Source organism: Aethalodelphis obliquidens, unplaced genomic scaffold, assembly GCF_003676395.1.
Source record: "Aethalodelphis obliquidens isolate GAN/ISIS:26980383/991018 unplaced genomic scaffold, ASM367639v1 scaffold16, whole genome shotgun sequence".
Lineage (NCBI taxonomy): Eukaryota > Metazoa > Chordata > Mammalia > Artiodactyla > Delphinidae > Aethalodelphis > Aethalodelphis obliquidens.
Window position 1 is genome coordinate 31,381,851 of NW_020837960.1, and position 21,951 is coordinate 31,403,801.

The following is a 21,951-nucleotide window of genomic DNA, read 5'->3' on the forward strand; positions in this document are numbered from 1 at the left end:
CGCACTGCACTATAGCATCAATAATAGCAGCGCAGGAAAGTGCGAGAGACGGAAGGCACCTAGCGGGTAGACAAGCACGGAAAGGAGGCGGGAGTTCTGAGGATCACCACGCGGGGTCATGGCTTTTAAAGAGTGGAGTAAAGATGAAAGCGCATTTTTTTTTTTTTTTTCTTTTTTTTTGCGGTACGCGGGCCTCTCACTGCTGCGGCCTCTCCCGTTGCGGAGCACAGGCTCCGGACGCGCAGGCCCGGCGGCCATGGCTCACGGGCCCAGCCGCTCCGCGGCATGTGGGATCTTCCCGGACCGGGGCACGAACCCGTGTCCCCTGCATCGGCAGGCGGACTCTCAACCACTGCGCCACCAGGGAAGCCCGGCAGCTCATTTTTAAAACAATTCTGGTTTCCTCTTTGCCTGTTTGTTCAAACACACGGATCGTCTGATACAATGTCTGGCGGTTAATGTTCAATAAGTGTTATTTGCTCTCTAAAGAAATCGGCAGATGAGTAGGAAGCAGCGTATTTTAAGAGACAATAATAGGCATGATTTCTAAATTAGACTAGAGTACTGGATTATCTAGAAAAAGAGAACCAGTTTGAGGAGAAAGAGTCCAGGTTGAACTAAGCAACCAGTTGCCTGTGTAGGTGGGCAGTGATCAGATATATTGGAAAAGTGGAACTTGTTATTTAGAAATCTTAACTTTGTGATAAAACTTTTTGTTGTTTTTGTTTTTATTATAACTGCTACAAAATCGACAATATTTGTATTATAAAACAGTTAAGAGTATATGATAACAGTGACAAAAACTGTGACATAACACAGACTCAGCAGAAGGTTATAAAGATGAAAAGAGTAACGGGACAGTGGTGACAATATAGATTAAATGTATCAAGGTACAATTTTCAAAGTGTTAAAACATGACTAGCCCACAGATCCATTGTGAGCTTGTGTGAAAGACATCTAGCTGGTGAGTGAGGGCAGGGGGCTGGGGTGGTGGCGCTGAGGATCAGAGCATTAGACCGTCTGGCAGGAAAGGTTGAAAGGTTTGCTAAGTTGGAGACAAGACCAGTTAATGCCTTACAGGCAGTAAAACCGTGAGCTTTGTGGTTATCTTTTCTGCATGGCAGAAATGATCTGCATCTCTACTGGCCACAGATAATCTGCAAATGAATCTGTAACTTACCAGATCAGCACAAAATAGCACGTCAAAATAAGGCACATTCTCCTAGAGAATGAAATGGCCTTTGGGTGGTCCTGTTGGAGCCGCTGTGGTGTGAAAGGTGCCACCCTTTGCTGGGTTTCCATTTCCGGATGTTTAAAATGTGTATAAGGATTAGAGAGGGACCATTAATATCACTGAAATTACCAGGATGCCTGGGACTCGGCGTGCACGGGGCGTCCTGGGGGACAAGGCGCGCAGTGACATGTACTCGGTTTCCTGGAAGCAGAGCCCTTGTTCTTCCAGCTCCTCCCCTCGCCCACCCCATCCTCTCCTCTTCACTTGTTTTGTTTCTAAACTGACTGTACTCAGTGTCAGGTCCTCACAGCCTCCCTGCCCCCGAACAGGCAGGGACTCAGGAATGAAGCAGCAGGCCTATTTCAGAGACAGATGGCTTTGCTGGTTGTTCCAGAAACAAAAAAAAAATGGCTAGCGGTCTCTCAAACCCTTTGTCGTGAAATTCTTTAGACTCAGGAACAACGTTGCAGGCGTCTCCCACCGGGGCCTGGGTACGTGTGGTTCGATGCCCGGTTAAGTCTGCTGAAGTGGGGTCTGGGGTCACCGTGGAAGCATCGTGCTTGTCTCATTCTTGGGGCAGCTCAGTTCACGCCGGTTTCCTAAGTTAAGTCTTGCGGGAACTTAAAACTGGATGTCTGCTTCAGCAAGTGAGCAGGTGCATTTGTTCCAGTCTCTTCTCCGTGTCCTTGCTCTGCAAAGCCCGGAGTTGTGTGGCCTGTCCCACCTGTGGTCACGAGGATGTGGACACTGGGAGGTGATGGGGGCTCAGCACAGTCAGAAGAGGTTTAACCAAGTGATGACCCGAGGGCGTGCGCGGTGGGCGGCACCCTCCCCAAAGGGCCCTGACTGCTGTTTATGGAAGGATTGTAATTTTAGGAGATATACGTATTTTCAGGATCACAAAACCATAAAGGTGGAGGAAACCTCAGAGGTGATGCATCCAGCCCCCAGGCCCTCTGTGGTCTGTGGTCGCTGGGCCGTCCTGGGGGCTAGACGCATGTTCCCGATTCCTTGATTGTTCGTAAATTCTTTGTTCCAGAAGGAAAGCAACCATATTCTATGCACTGATTCTCCCAGAGGGTGCACACGTGAGTAAATCTGTACTCCTTCCCTAGGAAAATCCCTAAAATTTGTGTTAAAAGCTGAGTATCCCAGGATCCTTGTACTGTTTGTGAAAGGACGTGGGTACCAGGTCATTGTCCAAACTGATCTGCAGTGTGTCTGTTCTTTTAAGATGTGGTGCTTAGAACTGGATGTATTATCCCAGGTTAACTGGCCAGGGTACGGGTTAGGGGAGGGCTGGGAAAGACCGTTGCCTCTTTGATCGAGCTCGGTTCCTATCCTGTGTGTGGAGTTGAACGTACCGGAATTTCTGAGAGTCGCGTGACAATGTCGGATCACGGTGGCCACCCGGCTTTCTACGTCTTTGGGTTCTTTGTGTCAAGCAGTCCCATCTTAGCCACGTATAGGTAATTTTTAAACCTAATTTTTTTAAACGATGAATAGTTATGATGGTAAGCAACACCGTTAATAATAATATAGGAGTTCCATCAGACAGAAAGAGTAGCATGATGGTTACTAGCCTAGCACCGGAGTCAGACTGTCTATGGGTTCAAATCCTATCTCCTTTGTTTATTACTATATGACCTTGAGATAATTCAGTGGGATTGTGCCTGTAGGGTACTTCCCAGGGCTCCTGGCACGTGGTCAGTGATCTGAATGGGAGCGGTTATTCTCTTTGCCCAACTCCTCTGAGCTCTTCAACAGGCATTTTGCCGTTTAACCCAACTCCAACTTGAAGAATACCATTCTTTTCCCCCTTTTTCTAGATGGGGGAACTGTGTCACTTGTTCAGGGCTGTATGGCTGTTGAATCTGCAGTAGGAATTTGAACACAGGTCTGTCTGATGCCAAGTGATTGGTACAGCTACTTAGTCCTATTAGATTATATGTTTTGTTTTTTTTGTTTTTTTGCGGTACGCGGGCCTCTCACTGCTGTGGCCTCTCCCGTTGCGGAGCACAGGTTCCGGACGTGCAGGCTCAGCGGCCATGGCTCACGGGCCCAGCCGCTCCGTGGCATGTGGGATCTTTCCGGACTGGGGCACGAACCCATGTCCCCTGCATCGGCAGGCGGACTCTCAACCACTGCGCCACCAGGGAAGCCCTATAGGTTATTTTTATTAGTATTTGCTGACACATCCTTCTAACACTGGTATATCTTCCAAAAGATGACTTCATTAAATATTTAACTTATACAAAGAATCTTTGTAACATGTATAAGTTTAACAACCCCTCCTGAGAGGTAACCATCACTCTGAATTTTGGGCTTATCACTCCTTAGCTTTTCATTATTGGTTTTCCGCACAGATAAATACTCCTCAGGAATACTTTATTCTTTATAATTTCCTAGTTGAATAAGCATAACGTATGAGATGTGACTATAAGGCAGTTGTTTCTCCTGCTGCCCATGGGGCCTGTGAATTAATTCTGTGCTTCTTTCCTCCATGAAACCCAGCTAGGTCCCCTGACTCCCCCTGTCACCTGTGGGTCATCAAATCTCACAGTCACTTCCAGTTTAAGCAAACTGCTCACTTCTGCAATTAAAATGCTCGGTTTCGTGTAATAACCCAGCTTTAACCTTGGGATAAAATCGAGGCTCTTGACCTGGCCCCTCCCTGTCCCCCTCCACCCAGAATACGGCAGGTACCCCAACCCTTGCTCTTCCGTGTGAACGTTACAGTCAGCAGGTCGGGGGGACACGCACAGAGTTTGGACGTCGATGGAGGTTCTTGAGTCTTGGTGATGCAGTGGTCCTGGTTCTCCCCTTACAAGACCTTGTGCCTGATTGCCGACTCAGCGGGCAGGTCTCTGGGCGCCTGCCTGGATGAGCGGGGCCTCTGCGTCGTACGCAAAGCTCTCAGGTAGTAAGGGTCTGTGTCACTGGCTTGACCGTCCCACTTACTAAGCAGCTCTTTGTTTCTTTATGTTTTAAATTTAGACCCTTTTTTAGAGTGCTTTTAGGTTTACAGAAAAATTGATCAGCAAGTACAGTGTTCTCAAATACCCCTCTGCCTGACATACGGTTTCTCCCTGATGGTGACATCTCACATCGGCCTGGCACAGTTGTTCCATCTGCAAGCTGACACTGACACCTTGTCATCACCCAGGGTCCACGGTTTGTTGACATTAGGGTTCACTCTTGGGGTTGTCCATTCTGAGTCTGCACGAGTGCATAGTGACAAGTATCCACCATGACAGCATCACACAGAGTGGTTTCACCGTCTGAAAAATCCTCTGTGCTCTGCCTGTCCCTCCCTCCCTCCCCTTAACCCCTGGGAACCACTGACGTGTTCATCGTCTCCATGGCTGTGCCTTCTCCAGAATGTCATATAGTTGGGACTATCCAGTATGTGGCTTTTTTGGATTGGCTTCTTTCACTTAGCTTTACGCTTTGAGGGTTTCTCCATGTTTTTTTTCCCAAATGGCTGGTAGCGCCGCTCTTTTTAGCACTGAATACTATTCTGTCATCTGGATGCACCGCAGTTCATTCCTCTAGTCACCCCCTGAAGATCATCTTGATTGTTTGCAAGTTTTGGCGACTGTGAATAAAACTGCTATAAACGTGTCAGCTATTTCGGTTTGTTCTCTTGGGTAAAATGAGACATCGGACAAAGCTCTTTATCGCTTCCAACTCTCGGAAATCCCGTCTGTGAAGACGGCTGAAGAACTAGGAACAGGACCAAGAGGCTGGGAGACGCTGTGGTCCCCAAGAGGAGGGGCCGCGGGAGGGGAAGAAGGGGGAAACAGGGGCTGGATGGAGCCCCGAGCATGAAGATGGGGATGAAGTCTTTTAAAATGGAAAACAAACCGCAGAGCAGCAGACAGTGGAGGTGGGGGAGCCCTGGGGGCTGCTGGGTTTACGGGACTAGTTTTCAGCCTGTCACCGATGTCACGCGTGGAGCTGCCCAGGAGGGCCTGGGACGTGGGCAGACGTGCTGAATGCTCCTGCTTAGCAGGGCGGGGGTTGAGGGTGGGGTCGCATCAGCTGAAACGCAGCAGCCCCGCCGTCCAGGCCCCGGCGCCCACGCGGGCAGCCCCTCTCGATGCCCAGGGAGATGGTCCCTCTTGCGCGCACGCCCGGAGGGCCCGCCGGCCCGGGAGCCTGGCTTTCAGAGGAGAAGCATTGGTTCACACCCGGTTTTGAGAGCTCTTGGTCGCTTTGCTGTGAGGGTCTCTCTCGTGGCTTCTTCGCTGCTGGTCACAGGAAGGTCACAGGAAGGGAGGTCGCTCTCCTGTGTAATTTAGGAAGTCCACACAGGCAGACACTGAGCAATCAAAATCTTCGTTTTAAAGCCCCTGAGAAGAGTGTTGCAAGCACCGTCAGGAGAGAAGGCCTTTCCTGAGGCCGTTGGTGACGAGGACGGAAACCTGTGAGTCTTCCAAGCTGGGGACTCAGGAAGTCACTGTGGCTTTTTTGACCGAAATACGTGCTCTGGGTACTTAGAGTAAATACACGCTTTGCCTTGAATTATGTGTCTAAATCCTCTTCAGAATGTTTATTAGACTATGCCCGAGGCCATTATGCTTACTATCATCAACTTTGTGCTTTTAACAGCCTTACTGATATAGTCTACATACCATAAAATTCACTCACTGTAATTGTACGATTCAGTTATTTTTAGTAAGTTTTACAGAACTGAGCAACCATCGTCCCCAGAAGAAGCCTCGTGGCCATGTTTAGTCACTGCTTGTTTCCTCCCCAGCCCCCGGCTACAGCCCTCGACTTGCTGGGTAGAGTCACCCTTCCGGGACCCCTCAGTGTCGCCAGAACCCGACAGCATGCCATCTCCGTGCTGTCTGCCTTCACTTTGCCCCTTAAGGCTTCATTTAGCTTTTGAAGGCTGTCCATGTTGTAGTAACATTTATTTTTATACAATTACAATAAGTAACTCTATAATACTTGACTCCTATATTCTTTGCTACATCTGAATGTATTCTTCCTTTTAAAAGACAATCACTTTGCTGTGTGTTTGCAAGTTTGTTTCTTAATTCTTCCAGGACTCAGTTTCAGAAGGACATGAATAATTGCACTGTGGAGAAGAGTTTGATCTTCCTCTGACGGGGCCCCCAAGCCCTCTTTTGGTTGTAAAGCGGCACAGTCACCCTAAATAGGTGGCCAACAGCCGTCAATATTTTGCCCATGATCATAAGGGGGTGCTGGTCCCACAGGGAACAGCACGTTCTTGAGACCAGCCCGGGGACAAGTGTCTCTTCTGCACCCGAGCGGACGGGGCACCCAGCCAGCAAGCTCGTAGAGCCCAGTCCTGGGCCGGCGGGTGTGCAGCCAGCACTGTCCATAGACGCCCCCCCACCCCACCCCAGCACTGGCCTCCATCAGAGACCTAATAAGTTCCTGTATTTTAGCCTCACCTGTACTTTGAGGTACAATATTAGAATGCTGCTGTGACTCTGTGTGTGCAAATTGGGGAAGAAAGTTAAAATTGGGGTTTAATACCTGAAGGGAGTAGGAGGAAGGATCTCGCAAAGTAACAGACAACAGAGCTGCTATTCCTGTCAGAAGACACAGGGGGGGACCCTGACAGCTCTCATTAGACCGGTGTTGTCTTTTGTTCTGCGTCTCCACTTACACCTCTAATGACTGGACAGCAGAGATTTTCATGCGCGAAGGTGACAAAGCCCCGCGCCGGAGGCGAGAACAGCGTAGGGGCTCCACCAGTTTTGTGAGCTGAAGCACCCCCGAGCGTGTCCGCTCTGGCCGTGGAGTGGCTGAGAAGGGAGTCGTAAACCCTCACTCATTTAGGAGTTAGTAAACGGCCCCTAGAGTCACGCACGGGTTTATTCTGTGAGGGTTCCGAAGAGCACACGTGTGGAGTTGGCTCTTTGCAGGGGACCCTTCTGGGCAGGATGTAGATGGGTGCCTGGCCATCCTCATCCCTCAGCAGGAAAGGAAGCCATGCCAATACTGCAGGTTTTCCCACCTTTTTCTCAGTTCATCACAGAGACACGAGCTTCGCTTCATTGTCTGTTTTGGTGACAAGTCGGGAGTCAGATTCAGCAAAGGGCAGACTTCCCTGGCCCTTTGCGTGGTTTCCCTGAATTCCGTTGTCAAGGATGGGCCATGGGTCCCTGTGTGGGTCTCCGTGTGTGACCAGTGGGTGACAGTCACGTGTGTTGGAAGAGCCTGATCTCAGTAACGTGGGGCCTTTCCTTCACTCCAGGGCCAGTTCCGAAAGGCGAGAATTGGGATAGGGAATTGTTTGCCACTTAAATTCAGTGGCCCCCTCCAAGTTTCAGACTTATTTCTCATTTCTCTTGGTAGAGAGGTGGGAAAAGAAGCCAGAAGGATTTTTTTTTGGATGTTAACAGTGCCCAGTTACTTCAGGAGAAGGACCTGGCAGTCTCTCCCGCAGGGTAAGGTTACTTTGAAGGCATCCGGACTCAGTGTTTACACGGAGGCCCTGGATGTTTCATCAGATATTCATTGAGCTGCTGATAGCTGCCAGACATGCTGTGTCCACGTGGACGCGAAGGACGATGAGGACGGGCCCGTCCTCAAGGACACATGCATGTTTCTGAGTGAGCCACTCCCAGAAGCAGTCCTGAAGGCCCCGTCGGGGGAGGTGCCGTCCAGGCTGCTCTCTGCCGCGAGCAGGTTCGACCCTGGTCCAGAGGGTCCCAAACTTCCTTATTAGTCCATGTGTCCTGGTTTCTCAGCAAGTCTCTCGTGCAGCCGCTCGGCCAAAAGAAACACCTAAATATTCCATTTATTAAGTAGTTTTTAACTAGCCATCCAAAGAAGGCTGTTTCTAAGTGTAGAGAGAGAAGAAAATTAGAAATTTCAGAAATTCGTGTGCTTGGTTTAGTTTGAAGGCAAGCAGGAGTCTCAACATGAATACACACTTTTCGTTGAAGACTGGATATAGGGGGGTTTTTAACCTGAAGTTTTACAAAATTATGTGGAAAACGCAGTATTCCCAGAAAATAGGAATCTCTGATGATGTTTTTCTTGTTTTCTGGACAAGATTACAATCTCCTGCAGAACAGGCCTGTGTGGACCTTGGCGTCAGTACCCGTGAGCTCTCAGCACACACACAGGGACCCGTAATGACAGAGACAGACTCAGTGAGAAATGTCCCAACCCTAACCGAGGGGATCAGGAGCTATCCTTAGGGCCAAGGCAGACTTAGGAATTCAGCTTGAAAATGCAGTGTGATCACAAAAACATCAACAGTAATTGTCATAAAGGCCCCCGTTCCTGTTTCTCTTTTAAAACCCAGTTATGTTCTCAGTTGTCTCCGGAGGACAGGGGCTTTGACTTCATTTAATTTCTAATTTTAGAAGATTGGTTGAAACTCAGTTGTCACACTTAAGGCGTGGGGCGAGGGAATGAAAGACGGAAAGACGGTTCTTGTCGAGGTCAAGTCAGCAAAGTAAAATGCGGACCTTTGTCAGGTGCTCCTACCTTCCATCAGCTTCAGTTCTGACACTGATGTCACTTCTGAAGGAGCCCGTCCAGGTGTCATAACGATGCAGACTTCATTGCTTGTTTAATCATGTGTCTCCCCAGTGGGATAAAGGTCTGTGGTGGCTGCTGTTCCCCTGCTGTTCCCCTCTCTCCTCCTCTGTCTGTCCCGACACCAGTCAGACAGGAGGGATCAGGGGAACCTCCTGGAATGATTGAAGGAACGGAAGATGGTGCCTCACATGAGGTTCTTTCTTGTTACAAGATGAAGTTTCAGAACAAGCCGCAGGAAGTCCACTGAAATGGAAGCCACCGGTGCCGCTTTCTAATCCTCTGCACTCAGGTGATGCCATTACCTGCACGTGGCCCTGAGCTGCTTGTGTCCCCGCCCGGAAGCAGTGAGGAGAGATTTCTGCCAAAGCACAGTTTCTTGCATCAGAGCGTTCGGTCTAGGACGGATGACGGGGACTGCTGTATCATTACAGTTCTGAAATGATTGTTAGCAAAGAAATGAACCAGCAGACTTGGGCAGGGTGTTTTTTTTTGCAGGGGACATGTGAGGCCAGAGGAGTCCAAGGACAGCCCACCTGTTCCCAGTACCGCAGAGGGGCTTTCCCATCCTTCTTCTACTTCTGCTACCATACGACCCCTAAGCCAAAGAGATCAGGTTCCTCTTTTTATTAATTCCTATTATGGATTGAGTATAATACACTAATAATTAACGATCATTAATATAGCGAGCACATTCCTTACTATTGGTAACATAGTTTATTTACATTAGGAATTAAGGGGGGTTGAGCAGATGATAGAATCTTACAAGAAAATGTGTTTTAAATTCTGAACCATGGACTTCTACATTGACATTTAGAATACCACGTGTCCCAGTTGGAGATGTCGGTTACTTACAAGTCATAGTCAGGGTTGAAAGGAGTCCTGAAGCATATATTATCCATCTGTAGGGAGAAAAGATAGAACTAGTTTAAAAATGAAATAATGGCATTTCCCCCACATCCACGTTTAGACATCCCTTCTCCGGGCCTTCATTGCGGTCTGGCTGTGACCTTTGACCCGGCAGGCTGGCTGGAGGGTGGAGGAGGTGCTCCGATCTTGGATCACAAAGCAGTGACCTGTGCAGGTGGGGCCTTTTCTGCACCCCCATGGACCCCGTGGGAGATGCTGCTGTTGCCTCAGTCCAGATTCGCCTGTAAGAGGCTTACGTCCATTGAATTTCCAACAGAGAAGTATCGCGCTTCTTTTTGATCTATAAATTTGATGTAGAATTCCATTTCCTGTTTACCTTTTTCACATTAACCTATAACGATAAAACTTATGCTTTACAGGGAGAGATGTCCTGTTACGAGCGGGACTGATATTCCAATGAAAATATTCTGTTTAGGATGCATTTACTTCTCCTGAAAACCTGTGAGGTGCTCTCAGGGGTGTTGGGATCCTGTTACCCCGGCCCGGGGACCCCCTAACTCTCTGAGGCTGGTCTTACCGAGGAACGTGCCTGGCTTTGTCTGTGGTCACCGGGTCCTTTGCAGCGGCTCTTGGGGGCGGGGCGGGGAGCAGACCTGTGTCCTTTCCTGGTCGCCTGGAGCTCACCTTCCCGGAGCCTCCTGGGGAGTCCCCCCACCTTGCTCATATCCCCCCTTCCTCCACTCTCCTTATTTTAGGTTCAAGATAGTTCCGTCTTTGTCATTCTTGAGTTTTTTTTAGCACCTAGACTGGTTTTGAACTTTTCATGAAAGACAGAATATAATGCTCGTTTCATGTCAGGTCCTCCGAGCATCTGACATATTTAGAACCTTATTAAGCTTTGTGGCAAGGGAGCTGTGTCAGTGGGGTGTGATGCCGGGGTTTTCCTGAGTCTGACACATGCTCCTGTCTTCCGTTGGGCTTCCAGAAGCTTCTGACATGAGAAAGCTAGAAGCATCCCGTCGGGTGAACGAGGCTGGGAGTGGGACGGAGCCACCTGGTGGCCAGTGTCCCCACGGGCAGAGCTGGAGGCTGGCTGAGGGTGTGGGTGTGAGAGCCCACGGGTTAGGGGGACAGGTGGGGGCGGAGGTCAGAGCTGACCCTGGGAGGAGAGGAAGATGCCCGCGGGCTGCGTCTGGAGGGTAAGATTACGGGACGGAGCACGTCGCATGGCCTGTCTCCTGCACTAGTAGGTGGTGGGCTAGTAGAGAGAGTGGACACAGGAGGGGTGCCACCTATCACTGTCCAGTGAGAGCTTGGTGTGCGCAACCCCGGGAGCGGTGCCCTTCCTGTAGCAGGGGCCCTTGGCAAAGAAGCCGAGCGATGGAGCAGGCCATACGATCCCGTGGAAGCTTCTGGCCCAAGTCTTTGTCGTAGAAAGAATGGTAAAACCCCAAAGAAGCTGCCGAGGAGCTCTCCTGACCTGCCTGCGAGTCCCTTTTCGAAGGACAAACGTGAACTGAGAAGTTGGCACTGAGCGAGGGCCTGAGATGCGTGTGGCGTTTTCCTCCACCAAGGTTTCCTCGCCCTGGGGGCCGGTTGGCCCTTCTGAGCCACAGGAGAGAGAGGCCGGGGCCCCCTGAGTAGAGGAGGTCTCCTTTGTGCTCGAGCACAGTGTCTGAGGCCCTCAGCATCCCTTCTTCAAGCCTCAGAGGGGCCACTGATGTACCCTGGGGCGGGCTCGTCACAACAGCCCCTCCTCGAACAGAGTGGCCCCAGCGCAGCTCCTGTGGGGCGGCCCCCCCCCCCCCGCATTGTGGAGGCATGGGTGCGGGTGCCTGCTGGTTGCCACTGCTCCATTCACGTTGGTACCCGGGGTGCCTCCTGCGGGATGACGTCTGTGAAACAACAGCCAGACGTCAGTTCGGTTCGAAGACGACGTTTAAATTTGACAAACAAGGCATTTCAGCAGCTGCTTTGCTGTGAACAGTGTGAGGATGGGGGATGCAGACTGACCAGAGCAGGGGAGGGTGTTCTCTGGACCCCTGTCCGTAGTGATGGCAGGACGTGCTGCTCCCACACCCCCTAAACTGAGACCCAATTGGATGGAAACGGAGTGGAAGGCTGATCTTGTTTCCTCCAAAAGGCAGTGTTATCAACTGGGGTTCTATGCCCAGAAAGACATTTTATGCAAAAAGACAAAACCAAAAACCTTGAGCGGTAACGTAAGTTCAGGGAAAACACACCACCAACATATATACCCTTATAAATGGTTTTTACCAAATGCTGGGTATACAAGCTGTGTTGATTGTTGGAGCCTGCGTGCAGCCTGCGGGGTGAGCCCAGTGACGCCCAGCTCCAGATTTCCGCTAAACGGCCTCTCACAAGCAGAAACGTTGCTTTTGCTCCAGTGACCTTCAAAGTGCCTTCAAGATTAGGGCCACCCATCTGGAAAACTTTCTTTACTCTGAACCGTCAGTGCAGGGGGGGCCCCGTTGCTGTGGTGACATCCTTTGTGGCATTGGCTGCTGGCATGACGTAGTCCTCACCGAGAACTTGGGAGGTTACTGCTGCAGACTTACCGTGAGAAGGATGGGGGCTGGGGAACAGGTGCAGGAACCCCGGGGTTTAGAGTGGGGGGCAGGACGCGGGGTTCAGAGGCTGGCACTCCGCTGAGCGTTGAGGTCACGGCCAGGAAGCACAGCTCAGGTGCAGACCTACCCTAGCACGCCTGGCTAGACCTGCCCACCCCTGACTTCAGAGACCAAAGGAAGGTTTTCCTCTCTTTGGCCTAAGGCCTGCCTTTGCAAACCCTCAGAATTGACAAAGCAAGCAGCCATTCCCTACTGGGAAACCCCATTCTCACATGCAGGAACGCGGTTTAGCCTAGTAACCCAGATAAGGCCAGCCAGCCCGTCACACCTTGTATAGAATCGACACCCTTCCCAGAGATACAGTGACCCAGTCTTGTCCGAGCTACGGTTTTATGTATACTTTCAGTTTTAGACACAAATGATTGGGTATTTAAATGAAGGCAGAGCTCTGCTCGTTTGAAGCATCCTCCCCCGTCTTCACCTGGAGAGGCCCCAAGGATGCCACGTCCATGGGGGAAGGACAGTCTTCCTTTGAGATGTGGACACGGGGGTCGAAAGGGAGAGGGAGAGGGTTCTGTATTAAGGACCGGGCAGTGGGGAAAGGAACTTCATCCTTGGAACTAGAACCCACCATTGAATCTTAGATGCATTTTCCTATGGAAATGTTATAAATTATGGTTAAATTCACTATATTATCGGTTAAATGTAGTTTGGTGGACAGAGTCTATGGGGAAATAGATTGCCCGTAAGTAACCCTTTAGAATACAACCTGTTCATAAAGTGTGGATGCTAGAATTTGAGCTCCCAGTCAGAGTCTTGATTCCAGCAAGGTTCTGGGAAAGATTTTGGAATGACTAAGAGAAGGAAAGGACCTACCAGGAAGGGAAAGGGGAGGATAACACGGGCAGGCTCAGCAAACGGCAGTGCTGAACATCCTACAATGCACAGGCCAGCCTCACAGCTGAGGAGGATCCGGCCCTGGATGTGCAAGAGGAGGGGGTTCCCATCCTTCATTAGTCACTGGCTGGAGCAGAGGATGCAGAGTTCAAAAAGACCTGGTCTCTGCCTTCAAAGAACTTTTTAACCTCACCAGAGTTACATGGAGAGAGCAGACAGAGAGACCAGAGTTGCAGAGCACCGTGGCAAGTGCTGAAACAGCAGCTCCCACAGGAGCCCACAGAGGACGGGCATCTGAGTTCGGGAGGAAGGAGAGAGAGCCTCCAGGGAAGAGCTGATCTGAGTTAGAGACAGGCGGGGCGCATGTTTATCCGTCAGGAAAAGAGAAGCATCTCTAGACGTTCCAAAGAGACCCTAACTGAGGGATGATTTTGCTCAGCTGAGAAACGAGAGAAGCCAGAAGAGCTCAGATGGACAGTAGCAGGAAGGTGCTGTCTCCCGAGGCTGGAGAGAAAGGGGGGGCCAGGTGCCAGTGCCCCACCCCCCCCGCACAGGAGCGAGGACCGGCAGGGACCCCAGCAGGAGTGGCAGCTAAGGAGGGGCACAGCAGCTTCTGGACGAGCCCCAGCAGCGGCCCAGGCAGAGGGGATGCCCCGTCATCTCCCTTCTTCCCGCACACGGCGTCTCCCGCCCGTGCTTCCCACTGGCCAACCTGACCGGGAGCCATTGGTCAGGGGAGCCTGGGGACCGTGGTCCCCTAATACAGAGAGAAAAGAATGTCTGCGAAAGGCTCTGAGAGCCAGTGAGGAAACGGCCCAGAGCATCGCAGTGCGAGGGACTGTGGCTGTAAGTCACTCGGCATCCCTAGAGGGAAAGGTATGGCATGCTGGGCTGAGACGTGACACTTCTGAGGTCTGGAGGCAGCCAGCATCCCTAGATGAAGTGGCACGTGTCCGTCTGCACTCTGGGAAGGACACTGCGGCTGAATGGGGGGTGAGTTAGACCGCAGGACAGGGGACTTGTCAGGGAAGCCTTCCAGGTGGACGCACTGGTGGCGGGGGGCCAGACCAGGATTGTCGAGATGCACAGTCTAATCTCTTAGGCTAACCGCTGAGGTCTGGCGGGAAAGGAGGAGGGCTAGGGTGACCCTGGGGCTTGGCCAGTACGTCCCCTGCTGCCCAGTGCTTTCACCTGTTGTAGCTTGACCAGGGGTCCTCATCTTTATGGTTAGGAGCTGGACGTTCCCTGAGGCCATATTCTGCCATGCTGTGATTCCAGGCTGTGTGCTTTCACCCCTTTAGCATCCAGATTTCAGTGTTTGCTTCCAGTGTCACATTTCCTATCATTTACCCGAACATGTAACGAAAACCTCGTTTGTACATCAGCCTGGTATGTATTCCTGAATTTCAAATTCAAGTTCTTATTTAAAAATGACTGGTCATGGTTGTTTTCAGAGAATTCTCATGACGAATGAGAAGAAATGTTCCCTTCTAAAGTTCAAACAATCCAGAATCCAGCTGCTAGACAATGGATTTCACAATATTCCCATCTAAAATTCTTTCTTGTAGTTCTGTTCATAAATATCTCTGGCTGAGCTCCCACAATTTACAAGACTTGCTACAAAACCACTGATTGAATTGCAACCCTTGTTAGTGAATAGAGGTCAAAGTATTAGTTCTAAATAATGCAAGTTGGTATGTTACTCGGAAATTCCAGGAAAAGCTTTCTTCCGTGATTTTCCGTTTCGTTCCAAGCAGCAGACAACAGTCACGTTGTTCGTGGAATAGTAAGTCACTGGTCTTTTAAAAGCATGTTGCCCCAATTAGAAACTCAGATACGAATGTATTTTACTGGGTCTGTATCCTAAGACTTATATAAGCTTTAAGTACATACTTAGAGTTTTGAGTGTTGTAAAAATGTGAACATCTTCACATTGGAATGATATGGTGGTACGTAATGAGGAATCGTTAGCCTTGGTACCGTTATTGACAAGGCAGGATAACAGATACAAAATTCATATCCAGATAAACTTAAATAATCTTGGTGTGCAAAGCACAGTTCTTACTCTCAAAGAGTTAATGGTCTTGTTCTGAAGGCAGCCACGTCAACTTGTTAAAATGATAAATATAGATCAGTATAATATGCTTTTATAAAACAATCTGGTGATATGCCTGGAACCCACAGAGTAAGGGGTCTAATTCACTTTAGGGGGAGCGGCAAGGGATTCTCAAAGAAGGTGACAGACACCTGCAGACGGTCTCAGAGTTAGACTAAGGGGAGGTAGGTTTTTCTAAAGCTGTTTTCACCGAGTTTCCACTCTTACATCACATCGATCCATCCTTCCAACTACGTTGTTCTCCTTAATGTAGGGTGAACAGTCATCCCGCTTTGCCACGAACTTTCCTGGTTTCACCCTGAGAGTCCCATAACCTGGAGGACGCCCCATCCGTGGGCCAACTGGGACAGCCGGGCACCCGAACTTACTGCCCCCCAATCTTCCTGTACCCGTGGCATTTTCCCCCTAGATGGGCAGTCACCTTGTCACTGCCTTGAATTTATCATGGGGCCTACACACATCCAACACAGGCCACCAGAGGCTCATGAATTGACTGGTTGTTTGAGATACACATAAACGTCGGCACCTCTTATTTTATAGACGATGCCGAAGCACAGGTTACTGAAATGACTTTACTCAAGATTCAGGTGGCGGTTTAGACCTAGACCTGGCCCCTGGTCCTCCACAGGCCATTCTCAAACCACCCAGCAGTAAAGCAACGCTTCCCTGCACCCCTTGAGCACTTAGGGTCAGCTTAACAGTTGGGTCCTTGGTTATAGACGGTCTCATAGCGCCCTCTGGTGGTGGTGTCAGTATGTTGTCTTCGTCCAGCCAGATTACAGGGCAGGGATCCTATCTGTCCTGGGTCCAGGGCAGGTCATAACAAGACTATTATTACGTAATGTGCAGTCAGTGGACTTGACAGTTGGCACAGACCATCCGCTTCATTTCAAGATTGTGACAAGCTGCAACAACCCTCATGCCCTGTCCCTCCCAGAGTAGGTGAGGATGGACGGGTGATGCTGGGTGTTGGATTCATTCTGCAGCTGGTTGTAGGTTTCACATCCACCCTCGGCGCCGGGATGATTTGAGATTTTACTGATATGGTTCATTCAAATGCAGCCTACAGCTCTTCGGGCTCCTCATGCCTCTGTTTGGACATTAGACTGCAGAGGGCATGTGGGCACCCCATCCACCTTCTGATGAGCGGAACTGGGTAAGTGGACATCAGAAAGGCTCCAGGGTCTACATCCGTGTAGCCTCCCTGGTCCTGGATGGAATCAACGCTTTAACCATGATTCTCCCTGGAAATCCCTCCTCAGTGGGCACAAGGTAGGGGCAAGTGAAAATGAACCCATCAGAGAATTTGGAGAGAAGAAGCAGATGAGACCTCTTTGCATGAGATTTTTTTCTGCATGTGAGAGGAATAAGCCAAATTGGGGCCTCACCTCAAAGTCTTTATACAACTTGCTCCTTCTCTTCTGCCTTTAATGTTGCCTCCGGAATAACGGCCTTCACTGCCGTCGTGAGGGCTTCCGGGATCTGACTTAAGTCCGGGTTATGTCATAAGGCACTGAACTTGGAGTCATGCCTGCGTTCAAATCCCATCTCTGCCTCTGTCTTTGTTCATTAGTTTGAAGCAGTGAAGAAGCGCGTAGGCTTTGGGGTGGGGGAGCCGCAGGACCCCCAGATGAATTACCTAACCTGCCCAAGCGTCCATTTGATTGTGTATGAAATGGGAATCATTTGGTTGACCTTGTAGGTTTGCATGACTACTCAGTGTCATGATGTTTTGAAAGCACTTAGTACAGGGGCCTGACATGTAAGCACTTCATAAATGGTGGCCTTTTCGGGTTATGATCAGACTCTTCCCTCCCTCCCTCCCTCCCCCCCCCCCCCCCCAATCGTTCATTGAGTGCAGGGGAGCAGTCCAGCCCTTGAGGGCTGATGGGCAAAAGCCGAGGGAGCAGCATTTGCACCTGGGGAAGAGCACAGACACAGGTGTGCAGTGGGCTTCTGGGTCTGAGGGAGCAAGGTAGACGGTGCGGGTGTTTGTTTAATTTGAATTTCTGTGTCTGAATTTCTAATGTTTCAGTATTATCCTCACCTCCACTCCCCAGCCAGTTATAGAGTCCTCTGACAGAGGCCCTTCTAATGCGGTTTCCTTCACAGAGCCTGACCTGAGGCCACCTCAGCGTGGTCCCTCCTGCTCTTGTGGCCCTGTGGCGCTTTGTAGCGCAGTCATTAGAGTTTTGGGGTAATCTGTAGACAATATGCAGCTAAAAGTGTCTTGGTCTCCATCACAACGCATCCTTGCCTGAGGCCTCTTGTATACTAAGCACTCAGCCTCCTACCAGCCGCATTAAATTTAACCTAGTTCAGCGTTTCCCTGTGACACATTTTGAAATAGTGTTGGGTTTTGTGTGTGCGCGTGTGTGTGAGATAACTGAAGATGTCTTCTATTTCGAATAAAGAGAAGACATAGTCTTGAATGATGCCTTGGCTTTTTCATTCTAGAAGTTTTTCAAAAGTTTCCTGTAACGAGTTCCAGTGGATTTCAGGGTTTACCATCATATTGAATGCACAACCTATAATTATCTTTTTTTTAAGGAATGCATAATTTGCATTCTTCCCTCTCATTTAATGCGAAATGAATTAGGAGAAAAAAGTAACATTTTAACTTAATTTAAAATAGGTTTTATGTGATCGGCCCTGTCAGGGGGCAGGTCTGGTTTTCTGTTAGCAATTATTAAACAAAATAGATGAGCCCCCGTTGATAGAGGGAGGCTCTTCTGGGGGCAGACGGCTAACTCCCTGCTTTGTTTTCCGCTGCAGGCGGTGACCACGACCGCGGAGCCCGATGTGCACGGCAGGCGGGAAGGCCAGGCCGGCGGCCTCTGGGAGGAAGGCGTGCGCGAGGAGCCGGGGGACACAGAGGCGCGCGTGGGTCTGAACCGCGCTGCCCTGTGCCCGCGGGCTCCCGCACCCCAGACCATGACCACGGCCCAGAACGGCCACGGGCGCGGAGCTGCGGTCCCCGGTCCCATCTCTGATCCCAAAGACCCCGGCATGGTGACCTACCCGGCGTGTCGACGGGAGGCGCGGCTTAGCCCGGCCCGCCTCCTGCGCCTCTTCTCCGCCGGCGCGAACAGGACGCGCGCCGACCCCGAGCGGCCCCGGCCCGCCGGCCTCGTGGGCAGCTCCTCCACGTGGAACGCCCTGGCCTCTTTCCGGAAAATGGGGTCTTTCAAAAAACTGAAGACCTCGGTCCTCCAGGGAATTCAGAATCGGGAGGGATGGGACGCCGCCAAAGAGGGGGCCGAGGAACGCGACCTGGGCAAGGCGGTCCCCAACGGCGTGGCGGCCGGAGCCCCCGCGGGCAGGTGCCCCCCGGGGCCGGGCTTCGCGTCCGACGGCTCGGACCCCGAGGACCCCGACGACGGCTTCGCACGCGGCGCTCCCCGGTCCCGCAGCATCCGCCGCGCCTACGGCCTGGGGCGCATTCGCCTCCTGGACCCGGAGCCGCCCGCCCCGGAGCCCGCGGCGCGCGAGGCCCCGGCGCGGGAGCCCGAGAGGAACGGCGTCTGCAGGCGGAGCAAGAGTACGGACAGCCTGACCTTCCTCAAGAAGAGCTCCTTCCGGAGGAAGTCGGCCTCGCACCTGGCCGAGCTGCGGCGCGCGCCCGAGAGCGGGGCCCCGCGGAGGACGCTGAGCGGCTCGTCCGCGGACTCCGACAGCTCCGGCGGGGCCCCCGTGAGGCCCAGGCGCTGCAGGAGCCCGCTGCGGGCCCCGGACCTGGCCCGGGTGCTGCGGCTCGTGGGTGACGGCGCGGCCGGCCGGCCGGAGGACCCCGGGGGCGCCCCGCCCGGGCCGCGGCCGCACAGCCTGTTGCACGACGACTACTCCCGCCGCGCGGTCGCCGGCCCCGAGCGCGGGCGAAGGGGCGAGGAGCCCCAGGACCCCGGGCTGGCGGGTGCTGGGGGCTCGGCCAGTGACGCGGCTGCTGGAGGTGCCGTTCCTCGCGCCCCCGGCTCTTCCTCCAGGCCCCCGGCCCGGGAGGTGTCGGACAGAGGCTCCAAGGAACCGGGCCCTGGCGACCGGTCTCCCGTGGAGCCCGAGCCTCCTCTCGGTCCTCCGAGGCCCACCACGCCCAAGCCCCCCAGCCCTCGGAGCCCCGACGCAGCACCTGCCAAGTGTCCCAACAGCGTCAGCGCGCTGTCCCTGAGTTCAGTGGACAGCGAGGAAAGGGCAGAGGGGCCCGTCCAGAGGGAGCAAGGCCCCGGGTCCTTCCAGGATGCGTTGCAAACCGCCTGTGACCTGGGCAGTGAGAACACCGGCGCCGGCAGCCACCCGCAGCAGAGCCTCGGGGGGACGAACTGTCCAGAAGAAAAGACGGACGAGGTAAGGGCCGAGCGGGACATCGTTGGTGACCCGCCACTGCTTTATTTCCCGGGAGTTGAATTAGAAACGTGCAGTTTGATACCTGTCAACGCCTGAGTGTTGATGGTTCAAAGGAATTTTTATGATGGTTATTGTACTTATTTATTTTTTACTGGTAACTACATACTTTAATTTAAAAATAGCCTATTTATCTAAAGTAGCATGTACTTATTTTTAGAGTAGAACATAAGCATCTCATGAATTGAATTCACTAATAACTGTCAAGGCTCCAAGAGCAATGGTCTTTTCATATCCTGTCAAGAATCCGGGTAACCTTACTGTGTAATTTTCACTTTATAAATGCATTCAGTAATGTTCCCTTACAGAGCTGAGAGCCGAGGAGATAGATGCATGCATGTGTCCATATTGCAAATTGTTGTCTCCGTTAAGTTCCTAGACTGTATCACAGGTATAAACTGGTGCTTCCTTCCCATCGATCCCCGGATGGGACCTCAGTTTTGCCTCGCTGCCTGCAGATGAGTAACGATACAGCAAACTCGGAAGCCAAGGCAGCCTCTGGACTGTTTTTAACCTTTGCTTTACAGGGAGTCTTAGAAGGTAGAGCCTACCACACATCACTTAGAGGAGATCTAAATCTGCCCCATGGGTCCCTGGGTAGCCAGAGAAGGGAGGCTGCCTCACCTTTTCTGGATCTGGGTTTGCATGGAGACCTGGGGCGGCCAGTCTGTCTTCCAGAGGTCTTGTATGTTGATGACCACTTGCTCATTTGCATATTTCCAAAGAAGTCCATGGAACAGTTGTAAGGACACGGGACTAGGTGTCAGCCGTGGGAAGGACTCCCGACTCTGCTCTGGTTTGTGTTACTGATCGAGGCCCGAGCCGGTCTGAGCTTCACCTCTCCCTGGATGATGAGATGAAGTGTAATTCCTTACTCCAAGCACCCCGTCCTGCCATACTGATGGTTCAGGACACACCCCTCCTCCTTCAAAAGAGGGATTTGCCTAGTTCTAGAGGGTTCTTTATGCTAAAGGTGGAGATTTTATTTTCTGCTTAACAAAATCAGAAAAAAAAAAATCATTAAAATATTTTATTCCTGAGCACGTATTAACTAAACATATTCAAGAGTTAAGTTTCTAACTTAGTTACTTCCCAGGGTAATTTTTGACCATTATATACTTTTATATGCATATTTGCTGTTCTTAGTTTATATCATTTAGTTTCTACCCACCAGGGATCACCAAAGAGAGAAAGCAGAAGGACACAAGTTATTAGGAGTGCATGCATGTTGATAATTCTACGGATTTTCTTGAAGATATTCATTACAGTTTTAGGTTGCATTCATTTCCGCAAAATTCTCATGTAGCACAACAAGCTTCCTCTTGTGCTTTTAGAGTAAATGTCAGAAAGAGAAAATATAGTGATGATTTTGCCCAGTTTGCATTGTATATATTGGTAATATTTAGTGTTACTTGCAGAGAAGTACTTGCAAAATATAATCTGAAACGTCCTCTTCTATTTTGACATTTAGAAACAAAGTGCAAACAAAACAAAACAAAAAGCACCTTGCGAAATGCAACAGTTCCAACCTTCATGGGTTAGAAGCAGTATTTATCGGTCTTATATAGCCTCCCATAAAACTAAATAGCAGTCTTTACTATATTTTAATGTACACTGTTATTTTTTAATTTATTCAGAGTATGGTTCCACCTATATGTTTAAAGCTATTTTGGGCTGTGGTTATGGTTGAATTTTAAAAAGTTGAAACCTGTGTATATTATGATGTTATTTAAGATGCATATGCATCATGAAATTTTCAATAAGGAGAATAATTTTTTAAATTTAGAATCATTTATTTGTAACATACTACTCTAAAAGGGACAAAATCTTTGAAAAACTGCACAGTTTAACAAGAATGTCCAAAAATAGCCTCCTTGGCGTTGTACTCCTGCCACCTAGTGGTAAACTTTGTTGTAACAGCGATGATCTGGGGAACGAGACTGAAATTGTTACTTGGTTGTGAAATGCAGCTGAGCGTTTTATACCTGTTGCCCTGTAAAGGTACAGACACAGGCCGTAGTTCCTGGTGGTGCTGACATGTACCGTAGATGAAGCTCTTTTAAGTGATGAGAATCCATTGAACTCCTTTACAGGGAGCTTAAGTCTTCTTTGGGTAAATGTTTCTAGTTTGGTTGGGGTCCCAGCTCTGCCTTCCAAAAGATGCCACACGTTAGGCAAAAGCCCTTGAACCTCTCAGAGGTGGAATGTGCGAGAGCTTTCTGTGCCTTGGAGGTTTGTAAGAACCAAGGAAACCGTGGCTGACGGTCCACACTGGCTGACGTTGTCTGCTGGTCACTATCCATTTGATGATC

General features: G+C 50.6%; 1 protein-coding gene across 2 annotated transcripts in view; it reads left to right on the top strand.

Annotated features, from left to right (window-relative positions):
• The window catches only part of SPATA13 (spermatogenesis associated 13), a 256,520-nt gene that overhangs the window by 169,493 nt on the left and 65,076 nt on the right, over positions 1 to 21,951 (top strand). For both annotated transcript variants that reach the window (XM_027116680.1, XM_027116681.1), the window contains exon 2: positions 18,017 to 19,582. In XM_027116680.1, the coding sequence (XP_026972481.1) occupies positions 18,017 to 19,582 (1,566 nt within the window). The remainder of the gene's footprint in view (positions 1 to 18,016; positions 19,583 to 21,951) is intronic.